General features: G+C 40.0%; 1 protein-coding gene across 1 annotated transcript in view; it reads left to right on the plus strand.

The window, feature by feature from the left end:
• The window catches only part of PLD5 (phospholipase D family member 5), a 420765-nt gene that overhangs the window by 309620 nt on the left and 98095 nt on the right, over nt 1–13050 (plus strand). Inside the window, exon 5 of the mRNA XM_049868546.1 lies at nt 10165–10292. Within this exon, the coding sequence (XP_049724503.1) occupies nt 10165–10292 (128 nt within the window). The remainder of the gene's footprint in view (nt 1–10164; nt 10293–13050) is intronic.

Below are 13050 nucleotides of genomic sequence, written 5' to 3' on the forward strand. Positions count from 1 at the left end.
TAAAAAACAAACAAATAAACACACACACTCTGGTTGAGTTGATTTCAACTCATAACGACCTGATAGTACAGAACAGAACTGCCCCGTAGGATTTCTAAGTTTTTGCCAAATATCCCCGGTGGTTGGGGAGCAGAATCACCCTGGTTGAGAACCACTGCTTTAATGATATAAGGAAAGCTCTTGGTTTTTAGTTAAGGTGGAAAGTTCACAGGTGTTCATTTCATTATTGTGCTCCATAATTTACTTGTAAGTGACATGTACTCTTTTGAATGTACAAATGTTAAGTCATAAAGGTTATTAAAACTTCTGATAATATGATTTCAATAGGCAACTTTTTGGAAGTAAACATGGAGGTAGACTCTGTTTGATTTTCATCATGGGACTCTATAGGGAATATTGAACTTTATTTTTTACTTTTAACCATAATGTACTAGCACATTTCCTTCTGTGTTATCATGATGAGTATTTTGACAGGATGTTTATTTTAAATCTTCAACATTTCAAACATTCAATCATGCAACTTGTGCAACTGGTTCTTTGCTAAAAATTGCATGAGTTTTCAGGCCAGAACTGAATATTTTTAGTTAAGTGTTAAAAATACATGTATAAAAATTGTGGAACTTCTAAAATTATGGATGTACAAAATAAAATACGGTATTGATCTGGTTATTACCCTAAGAATAACTTATTAAAGAAACGAAAGGCCTCCCAAACCACCTCAAATAACAAGTAATTTATTCTAATGATTTAGAACTTTCTACTCAAGGCAGGAAGTGAAGCTGGTCTCCAGGATGAGACAACATGGGCTCTTTCCCACACTCTCTTTTTCTCCATTTCTCTCTCCTGGGAGGACATTGTCTTCTTATCTCTTCCTGTTAGATATTGTTGTTAGTTATCATTGAGTCAGTTCCGAATGCATGACTACCCCATGCATGACAAAATGCAAAGCTGTTCCATCCTGTGCCATCCCCATGACCAGTTGTGGATCAGGCCATTAAGATCCATAGGGTTTTCACTGGCTGATTTTCAGAAGCAGATTGCCAGGCTTTCTTCCTAGTCCATCTTAGTCTTGAAGCTCCCATGAAACTTGTTCAGCATCATAGCAACACAAAAAACTCCACCAACAGATGAGTGGTAGCTGTGCATGAGGTACGTTGGCCAGGAATCAAACCTTGGTCTCCCACATAGAAGGCAAGAATTCCACCACTGAACCACTGCTGCCTCTCCCCTTATATATCTGGGTATTTTTTTCTTTCTTTCTTTCTTTCTTTCTTTCTTTCTTTCTTTCTTTCTTTCTTTCTTTCTTTCTTTCTTTCTTTCTTTCTTTCTTTCTTTCTTTCTTTCTTTCTTTCTTTCTTTCTTTCTTTCTTTCTTTCTTTCTTTCTTTCTTTCTTTCTTTCTTTCTTTCTTTCTTTCTTTCTTTCTTTCTTTCTTTCTTTCTTTCTTTCTTTCTTTCTTTCTTTCTTTCTTTCTTTCTTTCTTTCTTTCTTTCTTTCTTTCTTTCTTTCTTTCTTTCTTTCTTTCTTTCTTTCTTTCTTTCTTTCTTTCTTTCTTTCTTTCTTTCTTTCTTTCTTTCTTTCTTTCTTTCTTTCTTTCTTTCTTTCTTTCTTTCTTTCTTTCTTTCTTTCTTTCTTTCTTTCTTTCTTTCTTTCTTTCTTTCTTTCTTTCTTTCTTTCTTTCTTTCTTTCTCTTTGTTTCTCCTATCCTCCTTCCATACACACTTGGACATCTCTTTGTGTCTCAATACTCGATTCCCTAAAGAGAAAATATGATTGGTACATTTGGTACAATTGGGTATGGCCATGGTAGAGACTGAAAGGTATCACGTGACACCTAGACCTTCCATTCTGTGTCCTGTGGGTACATGGGACTCTGCAAGGAGAGGGTATTGGCAGAGAAGGAATGATGCACATCTAAGCTACATGTAACATCAACTAACAAAAATGTCCTGTGAAGGTTTTATTTCCCCTTCATGAGAGAGGGCAAGAGACAGTGTCCTCCCAGGAGTGAGGGGGTGGGCTAGAGCTGCTAGATACATGGAGGGGCAGCTGGATTATATAAATCTCAGCACAGGTAGAATTAAACTTTTCTTATCTTTACTGAAATTAATTAAATTCTGCTATAAGTTGTTTTCTAAAATTGCTCATTTTCCTCCTGGTTATCTTCCTTATGTGTAAGTAAGAACATTCCTGAGGTAGAACTCCTCAGAATCTCTAGCACTCCATCTTGAGAATACTGGTTTCATATTAATCTAGAGAGGACAAAACATTTCTGGAGCTTCAGAAATGGAAAATAGTAATAAATAATTCTTTAGCCATTTTAGATTAGATGAGTTTCTTAGTTTCCTAGTGTGCTATAACAATATACTGTAAGTGAGTGGCTTTAAAGAACACGAATTTATTTCTCATGGTTTAAGAGGCTAGAAGTCTGATACAGTGTGTCGACTCTAGGAGAAGGCCCTGTTTTGTCTACTTCAGCTTTTTGTAACTACCAGCAATCCTTGGAGTTCCTGGGTCAGGATGCGTCTCCTTCCGTCATCATATGGCATCTTCCCCCATGTGTGTCTCTATGTATCTGTACTGCCCTTTATAAGACATCACTCAAAAAGATAGGGTTTAGCACACACCCTAAACTCTGGTATGACCACATTAACATGATAAAGAAAAACCCTATTTGCAAACAGGATTCCACAGGTACAGGGGTTAGAACTTCAACATATATTTGGCGGGGGGTCACCTTCAGTCCATACAATGAGGATTCTGAGATGATGAATTCATTACCACTCAGCTCAACAAATATCTAACATTATTTGTGAATCCATGATCAAAATTTGAGTCTAAGAATTTTTAGGTTGATGATAAAGAAGCAGAATAACAAACACAGTTAAGTCCTGAAAATCACGCAACAGACCCGGACCAAAGGATGTTCCCCACAGGTCTGCGTGGTAGGCAAGTGGTGGTGGCTTGCAGCCCTGCCCAAACAACATCACCCACAGCTGCATCACACATGCAAATGCTGAGATACTCTGAAATCAGGCTATGATGTAAACATTCCCAGTCATAGTTGCCCTTGAGTTGATTCCAACTCAAGGTGACCACACGGGTGTCAGGGTAGAACTGTGCTCCGCAGGGTTTTCAATGGCTAACTTTTCAAAAGTAGATTCCCAGATTTTTCTTCTAACATAAACCCTAGGGCGCTTGAAAAAGAATTGTGTTATTCATGAGATAGCTACCAACTCCCTCTACTTGGGTAAGAGACAGATTTATGGTATGCGAGTTTAATGCTGAAAAGTCTTACTGGAGGAAGGCTGAGGAGAACACACACATTTTAAAATGTGTGTATATGCAGTGAACTTGATTCTCCAAAGTAGTGGCATTGATTTCCAATTTATTGTGGCATTAAAATTTTTTCTGCATAAATAACTTTTTAATTAATATTTTCTTTTTTTCTCCTACTTCAGGGGAACTTCTCTGTTAAAGCTCAAAGGAGTTGTAATAAGCAGATGGGGATTTCCTAATTTTTAACATTTTTCCTCCCATGCAGGGTGTATAACATGCAGATTAGCCACACCACTTTACCTTGATTAGCATAACCAATTAGGATCTGCCTCCTCACATCACCAAATCAGTACATTTGTAGCTTAACATTTCCAATTCTGAACTGTTTTTTAATTTTATTTTAAGATTTAATTAGGGCTTCCTAGATATCATGGAAGTATTTTATAAGGCAATTATAGGAACAGGTCTAGACTTGATTTTTCACTTTTGGAATCTAAGAACATTATTTTGCATTGGTAATAGCTAGTATAAGGAGCCCTGATGTGGAAACAATTAAGTGCTCAGCTGCTAACATGGAAGATTTTGGGTTCTAACCCACCCAGCAGCTCTGAAGAAGAAAGACCTAACAATCTGGTCCCGTAAAAATTGTTGTTGTCGTTAGGTGCTGTCAAGTTGGTTCTGATTCATAGCAACTCTATGTACAACAGAACCAAACACTGCCCGGTACTGCACCATCCCCACAATTGTTGCTGTGCTTGAGCCCATTGTTGTAGCCAGTGTCAATCCATCTCGTTGAGGGTCTCTTTCTCGATGACTCTCTACTTTACCAACTATAATGCCCTTCTCCAGGGACTGGTCCCTCCTGATAACATGCCCAAAGCACATGAAACAAAGTCTCGCCGTCCTGGCTTCTAAGGAGACTTCTAGCTGTACTTCTTCCGGGACAGATTAGTTTGTTCTTCTGGCATTCCATTAAAAAAAAAAAATTGCCATCAAGTCAATTCCAACTCATAGTGAGCTGGGAGTCCATAGTATATTCAAAATTCTTCACCAATACCTTAGTTCAAAAGTATCAGTTCTTCTTCACTCTTTCTTATTCATTGTCCAGCTTTCAGATGTATATGAGGCGATTGAAAATATCATGGTTTGGGTCGGGCACACCTTATTCCTCAAAGTGATGTCTTGGCTTTTTAACACTGCAAAGCACAGTGTCCCAGGCCAGGATGTGAGGGCTGGCCGATGTCACAGAAGGTTAAACATGTTTTCTGGGCAGAATAAGAGGGCAGGTCAAGGCTTGGCTGGAGGCACATGTTGAAGGTGGAACCTGAGACGAGCACCAAGGACACTTTCATTCTGCTCCTTCCAGAGACAAGAGAAGATCCTTCCTTTAGTGCTGGCTAGTTTAGTTCTATTAAACAGCATGGCTAGTCAAAGTGGCCTGGTTCTCCAAGGACAGATGCTGTTCTTCATTCATTAGGAGAGCTGGCATCTGTGTCTCTGAGGCTGCCACATCCTCTGTACAGATTTGGGGCTGTACATAATTGCCATGGTAACTCTCCACATTGGACATTCAGACGCTGCTCTACCCAGCTGTTCCTCCTCTGGGGTCCATACCTATTCCTTGGGGCCAGGCTAGCTGGAGACTGAGGGTAATGTGCCCCATATTCTAGAATAAAGAACCTGCGTCACCTCAGAGAAAATCTGTCTGGATCCTCCCTTCGCCTCAGATCCTCCTCCAACCCCATACCCTTTCTTTTCAGCCCCCTGTTGCAAGGAGTTCAGATGCATAGTTTACATTTTCCCAAGCGTTAAATGTTTGGTTCGTAGTTCCTCCTTGCTGATATCTTGTGATATATCCTGTGCAAAAAAAAAGATGTCCCTGGATGGCACAAACGGTTAGTGTGCTCAGCTGCTAACTGAAAGGTTGGATGTTTGAATCCATCCAAAGGTGCGACTGAAGAAAGTCCTGGCAATCTGCATCTGAAAAATCAGCTGCTGAAAACTCTATAGAGCACACCTCTACCCTACACACATGGGGTCACCTAGACTCGGAGCTGACTCGGCAGCAACTGCCTAGTCCTTACGCAGAGAAACCTTGTTTATGCCGTGATAATGAGGACTCTGACAAGTGTGTCACTGGAGTACATCCTCTTTATTAATATTGCAAAACCAGCTTTGTCCCCATCACCCTGAGGACCCGGATGGCTTAGTTTCTTAAATACATGCATAGAGGTCTGTTCTTTTAAAAAGCATGGACCTTTAACCGAAATTTATTTAAATGGTTTCGTATTGAATGGACTATATGTTCCTTTTGAGAAGTTTCATGTGTGTAATCCAGACGCTTGTCATACTGTGGGGGCTTGCGTGTTGCTGTGATGCTCGAAGCTATGCCACCGGTATTCAGATACCAGCAAGGTCACCCATGGTGGACAGGTTTCAGCTGAGCTTCCAGACTAAGACAGACTAGGAAGAAGGACCCAGCAGTCTACTTCTGAAAAGCATTACCCAGTGGACACCTTACGAATAGCAGCAGAACATTGTCTGATACAGTGCTGGAAGATGAGCCCCCCAGGTTGGAAGGCACTCAAAAGATGACTGGGGAAGAGCTGCCTCCTCAAAGTAGAGTCGACCTTCATGACGTGGATGGAGTAGAGCTTTCGGGACCTTCATTTGCTGATGTGGCATGACTCAAAATGAGAAGAAACAGCTGCAAACATCCATTAATAATCGGAACCTGGAATGTAGGAAGTATGAATCTAGGAAAATTGGAAATCGTCAAAAATGAAATGGAACACATAAACATCGATATCCTAGGCATTAGTGAGCTGAAATGGACTGGTATTGGCCATTTGAATCGGACAATCATATAGTCTACTATGCTGGGAATGACAATTTGAAGAGGAATGGTGTTGCATTCATCATCAAAAAGAATGTTTCAAGACCTATCCTGAAGTACAATGCTGTCAGTTATAGGATAATATCCATACTCATACAAGGAAGACCAGTTAATATGACTATTATTCAAATTTACACACCAACCACTAGGGCCAAAGATGAAGAAATAGAAGATTTTTATCAGCTGCTGCAGTCTGAAATTGATCAAACGTGCAATCAAGATGCATTGATAATTACCGGTGTGTGGAATACAAAAGTTGGAAACAAAGAAGAAGGATCAGTAGTTGGAAAATATGGCCTTGGTGATAGAAATAATGCTGGAGATCAAATGATAGAATTTTGCAAGACCAACGACTTCTTCATTGCAAATGCCTTCTTTCACCAACATAAACAGTGACTATATACATGGACCTCACCAGATGGAACACACAGAAATCAAATTGACTACATCTGTGGAAAGAGACAATGGAAAAGCTCAATATCATCAGTCAGGACAAGGCCAGGGGCCGACTATGGAGCAGACGATCAATTGCTCATATGTAAGTTCAAGCTGAAACTGAAGAAAATCAGAGCAAGTCCATGAGAGCCAAAATATGACCTTGAGTATAAACCCAGTGCCGTCGAGTCGATTCCGACTCATAGCGACCATATATATCCCACCTGAATTTAGAGACCATCTGAAGAATAGATTTGACACATTGAACGCTAGTGACCAAAGACCAGACAAGTTGTGGGATGACATCAAGGACATCATCCATGAAGAAAGCAAGAGGTCATTGAAAAGACAGGAAAGAAAGAAAAGATCAAGATGGATGTCAGAGGAGATTCTGAAACTTGCTCTCGAATGTCGAGCAGCTAAAGCAAAAGGAAGAATTGATGAAGTAAAAGAACTGAACAGAAGATTTCAAAGGGCATCTCGAGAAGACAAAGTAAAGTATTATAATGACATGTGCAAAGAGCTGGAAATGGAAAACCAAAAGGGAAGAACACACTCGGCATTTCTTAAGCTGAAAGAACTGAAGGAAAAATTCAAGCCTTGAGTTGCAATAGTGAAGGATTCTATGGGGAAAATATTAAACGATGCAGGAAGCATCAAAAGAAGATGGAAGGAATACACAGTCATTATACCAAAAAGAATTATTTGATGTTCAACCATTTCAAGAGGTAGTATGTGATCAGGAACCGATGGCACTGAAGGAAGAAGTCTAAGCTACTCTGAAGGCATTGGTGAAAAACAAGGCTCCAGGAATTGATGGAATATCAATTGAGATGTTTCAACAAACAGATGCAGCGCTGGAGGTGCTCACTCATCTATGCCAAGAAATATGGAAGACAACTTCCTGGCCAACTGACTGGAAGAGATCCATATTTATGCCTATTCCCAAGAAAGGTGATCCAAATGAATGTGGAAATTATAGAACAATATCATTAATATCACAAACTCAAGCAAAATTTTGCTGAAGATCATTCAAAAACGGCTGCAGCAGTATATTGACAGGGAACTGCCAGAAATTCAGGCTGGTTTCAGAAGAGGACGTGGAACCAGGGATATCATTGCTGATATCAGATGGATCCTGGCTGAAAGTAGAGAATACCAGAAGGATGTTTACCTGTGTTTTATTGACTATGCAAAGGCATTCGACTGTGTGGATCATAACAAACTATGGATAACATTGCGAAGAATAGGAATTCCAGAACACTTAATTGTGCTCATAAGGAACCTTTACATAGATCAAGAGGCAGTTGTTCAGACAGAACAAGAGGATACTGATTGGTTTAAAGTCAGGAAAGGTGTGCGTCAGGGTTGTATTCTTTCACCATACCTATTCAATCTGTATGTTGAGCAAATAATCCAAGAAGCTGGGCAATATGAAGAAGAACAGGGCATCAGGATTGGAGGAAGACTCATTAACAACCTGCATTATGCAGATGACACAACCTTACTTGCTGAAAGTGAAGAGGACTTGAAGCACTTACTAATGAAGATCAAAGACCACAGCCTTCAGTATGGACTGCACCTCAACATAAAGAAAACAAAAATCCTCACAACTGGACCAATGAGCAACATCATGATAAACGGAGAAAAGACTGAAGTTGTCAAGGATTTCACTTTCCTTGGATCCGCAATCAACAGCCATGGAAGCAGCAGTCAAGAAATCAAAAGACACGTTGCATCAGGTAAATCTGCTGCGAAAGACCTCTTTAAAGTGTTGAAGAGCAAAGATGTCACCTTGAAGACTAAGATGCACCTGATCCAAGCCATGGTATTTGCAATTGCATCATATGCATGTGAAAGCTGGACAATGAATAAGGAAGACCAAAGAAGAATTGACACCTTTGAATTGTGTTGGCGAAGAATATTGAACATACCATGGACTGCCAAAAGAACGAACACCTCTGTCTTGGAAGAAGTACAACCGGAATGCTCCTTAGAAGCAAGGAAGCGAGACTGTGTCTTACATACTTTGGACATGTTGTCAGGAGGGATCAGTCCCTGGAGAAGGACATCATGCTTGGCAGAGTACAGGGTCAGCGGAAGAGAGGAAGACCCTCAACAAGGTGGATTGACACAGTGGCTGCAACAATGAGCTCAAGTATAACAACGATTGTGAGGATGGCTCAGGACCGGGCAGCGTTTTGTTCTATTGTGCACAGGGCCGCTATGAGTCGGAACTGACTCGAAGGGACCCAACAACAACAACAACAATCCAGAGGTAGCCATATGTAAGAGCTTGACAGTATACTCTGCTACAGCATGCTTAAAATGACTGGCCAAATTCAGTTCTTAAAACAACTACATATATAGCCTGAGGGACCGTTCACGGTTGCATTGCTGTGACGTGTGTTTACCAAAAAAAAAGCCAAACCCCTTGCTGTCGAATCGATTCCTTCTTTAGTGACCCTATAGACAGAGTAGAACTGCCCTATAGAGTTACCAAGGATAGCCTGGTAGATTCGAACTGCTGACCTTTTGGTTAGCAGCCGTAGCACCTAACCACTACACCACCATGCTTAAATGGAGAACTATCAGATAAACAAAGGCCAGGAATAGACCAAAACCACAATAAATAGCAAAGACGGAAAATGAAGTACAGTCAAGTGAAAGAGCAGACCAGTTGCCATTGAATCGATTCTGACTTGTGGTGATTCCATGTCTCAGATAGAACTGTGTTCCATAAGGTTTTCAATGATTGATTTTTCAGAAGTAGATCTCCAGGCCTTTCTTCTGAAGTGCCTCTGGATGGACTCAAACCTCCATTTTTCAAGTTAGCAGCTGAGTGTGTTAACTGTTTACATCACCCAGGGACTCCACTGAAAAGGTAAAGGGATGAAAAAAGTGTATAGAAAGATTAAGAAGGCCAATGTCTTGTTGAGGAGAGTCGTAATAGTAAACAAGACTGATCCTTGCATTTATTGTAAATTTGTATTAAAATATTCCACAATTACAAAAACAAATTGTATGAGTCTCCGGGTGGCACAAATGGTTAAGTGTTGGACCACTTGTCCAAAGGTTGGTGGTTCAAATCCACCCAGGGGTACCTTGGAAGACAGGCCTGGCAATCTGCTCTAAAAGATCACAGTCTTGAAAACGCTATGGAACATATTTCTACTCATTTCTACATATGGAGTCTCCATGAGTTGGAATCCACTCAATGGCAACTAACAACAGCAAGTACGTGGTGCACCTTCCTAGCCCCCCAGAAAACAAGTGGGGGAGCCAGGGCTAGATGCAGATTTGACTTGAGAGGCTGTGCTCTTGTCACTGTGCACAGAGCCACCTCTGTATATACATTTTTTGTTCCTTTCTAGTCTTTCTGGGAACAAAATGACTCTTTGAGGGCCTTCTGTGCACCAAACTAATGTAAATATTTGGCTTTTCCCAAACACCAGTTGTAATAAATAAAAAAGCCATGAGTACTCCTACTGGATGACTGATGACTGGTTCTGAGTTTTGAAAGAGAGGTTGACCGGGATCTCCTTGAACCCCTAGGAGCTGAGGTGACGTACATGAACATGACCGCCTACAACAAGGGCCGGCTCCAGTCCTCCTTCTGGATTGTCGACAAGCAGCACGTGTACATCGGCAGCGCCGGTTTAGACTGGAGGTCACTGGGACAGGTAATCTTTTCACGTTATACGAACCATCAAAAAACCATTTCCATAAAGCACTCAGGCACCTCTACTGTAGTTGAGGGGGGAAAAAAGGATAGCATTTATTATTTCGGGCTGTGCGCTTTTAACAGGTGAGGCCATTTGTACGATATATGATAAACCTTTCTGTATCAGAATCATGGTACCAAAAAGAACTACCATTGCTTCATTGCTTTTGTAATTCCAGTGCTTCTCTCTCAGATTCTTCAGAGCAGGCTGGTGTATAATTTATATTAATTACTTGCCATGGAGTCGATTATGACTTATGGCGCCCCCATGTGTGCAGAGTAGAGCCTTTCCATGGGGCTTTTAAAACTGTGACCTTTCAGGGGCAGATTGCCAGGCCTGTCTGCCAAGGTGCCGCTGGATGAGTTCAAACTACCAACCTTTCAGCTAGTAGGCGAGTAGTACCCAAACCTAAATTTTCAGGATACCACGTAATCTATGAGACAAAGGAGAACATATAAATTCAGTGGAGTATGTTGTAGAAGAGTAATCGTTTGAGTTATCCCTTTGATAAATCCTGAAATGAAGATGTTACTGTCTTTCTCTATATAAATAATTAACTTAAAATACCTTGACAATGTATTTGGAAAAATCTTACAATTTTCATGTATTTATTTGTGCCAGCGGTGATCCACAGAGTATTGCAAAATTGCCATCTTCTTGCTGGCCGACCCGTGGCAGGGAGTTCCTGACTGTTGGGTGCTCAAGAAGACTGGCCAGTCAATCATGCATACTACAAGCCACACTGCATTTTACCTGAGCTCTTTTAACATCAAACCAAAAAGCAGGTTGCCATCCAGTTGATTCCGACTTTGGTCAACCCCGTGTGTTTCAGAGTAGAACTTTGCACCATAGGGTTTTCAATGGCTGTGATCTCTCAGAAGGAGATCACCAGGCCTGTCTTCTGAGGCACCTCTGGGTAGATTTCAACTTCCAACTTTCAGTTGGTAGCAGAGTAATTAACCGTTTGCACCTCCAGGGACTCCTCTTTTAACATTAAACCAAAAAACCAAATCCATTGCCATGAAGTCCATTCCAACTTGTATTGACCTTGTTGGACAGAGTAGAACTGCCCTATGGGGTCTCCGAAGCTGTAATCGTCAAGGAAACAGACTGCCATATCTTCCTCCTGAGGAGCAGCTGGTGGGTTCAGACCAATGACCTTTTGGCTAGCAGCCAAGTGCTTTAACCACTGAGCCACTAGGGCTTGTCTTCTTGATATAAAGACCCCATCAATTGTTGAGAAAACATAATTTAGTTTACATTATGACATTATTTACGTTTAAATTACAAGATCCTATCTGTTGGTATAAAAATGATTCTGAACAAAAAAATAATAATAGTAACAACAATTGCTAACATATGTTGAATGCCAGACACTATTCTAAGCCATTTAACTGGATTATTGAATTTAAACCTCACAGTGATCTATGAAGTAAATATTTTGTCTCCATTTTATAGGTAAGTAAACTTGAGCCCAAAATTTTTTCAGTATTGGATCTTTAAAGCCAATTCCTTGCAATATGAATTCTAATATAAAAAATATACATTTTGATTCTGTATGGCTCATGTCTCATGGTATTTCAAACATGCATATAAAAAATGGTGATTATACCAACTTTGACTTACCTCAGAAACAAGAAGTAAGGTGGTAATAGTATAAAGCCTGGCTGATTTAGAATATTTAGGAAAAACTAGTCTCACTTTTAGAAAATTTGTGGTCATCTTTTTTTTTTTTTTTTTGGTATTTACAAAGAACTAATCAATAAACTTCTTCCTACCAGTGATTTTCAGCTGGCTCCCCTCTAATAAACAGATAAAATTAGTTCTATACCAATATTATTGTTGTTGTTGGTTGCCATCCAGCCAGCCCCTGGCCCCCACTCATGGCAGCCTCATGCACAGTGAAACAAAACGACACCCAATTCTGTGCTATCCTCACGATCAGGTTCAGATCAGACATTGTGATCCACGGGATTTTCATTGGCTGATGTTTGGATATGCAAATTGTGCTGCTAAGTGATTTTTAACTTGAACATTGTTTGCTTTTTGGTTAGAAAAATACACTTCCCTACCACCAGTTTTTTTCCTTTGTTATTGACTGATATTAATCGATAGAGTCTAAAGTTTTGTGAATTCCATTTGAATGAGGATTGAATTACTGAGGCCTAAAAAAAAAAAATTTTTTTAATGGCATTTTTCTGATTTTTATCTAGTTATTTTCTTTATTTTCTCTTACTCTTCCATATAAATATATATATACGTATACATACATACATGCATACATATATATGTTCAAGCATTGACCTCTGTCCTTGGGAATTATTTCTTTGTTGTTGTTTTGTAGAAAAGTAGGTCAATCTTTTAGATGTTGATTCTTTATCTCTGTGATCATTGGGATATTCTTTTCTTTCTGAAATGGATCATCACGATGGAATTGTCAATTTTTTCCCACTTTAAACTCAGTAAATTCAGAGTAAAGATAAGTTGCAAGTAATTCCTCATTATTCAAGTGAAGAATCAAAGCTGTCTGAGGATCTTTCTTTGCTTCCAGATTCCTGAGTCGAAGCTAGTTTCCCTTCATGTTATAGAGAAGTCCAAGTTGCCCAGAGTCAGAGGGAGAAGAGGAAAGGCACATAGCCCGTGTCTTAGTTTCCTAGGGCTACCATGACAAATTACCATCAGGTGGGTGGCTTGAAATGACAGAAGTGTATGTCTC

Source organism: Elephas maximus, chromosome 24 (assembly GCF_024166365.1).
Source record: "Elephas maximus indicus isolate mEleMax1 chromosome 24, mEleMax1 primary haplotype, whole genome shotgun sequence".
Lineage (NCBI taxonomy): Eukaryota > Metazoa > Chordata > Mammalia > Proboscidea > Elephantidae > Elephas > Elephas maximus.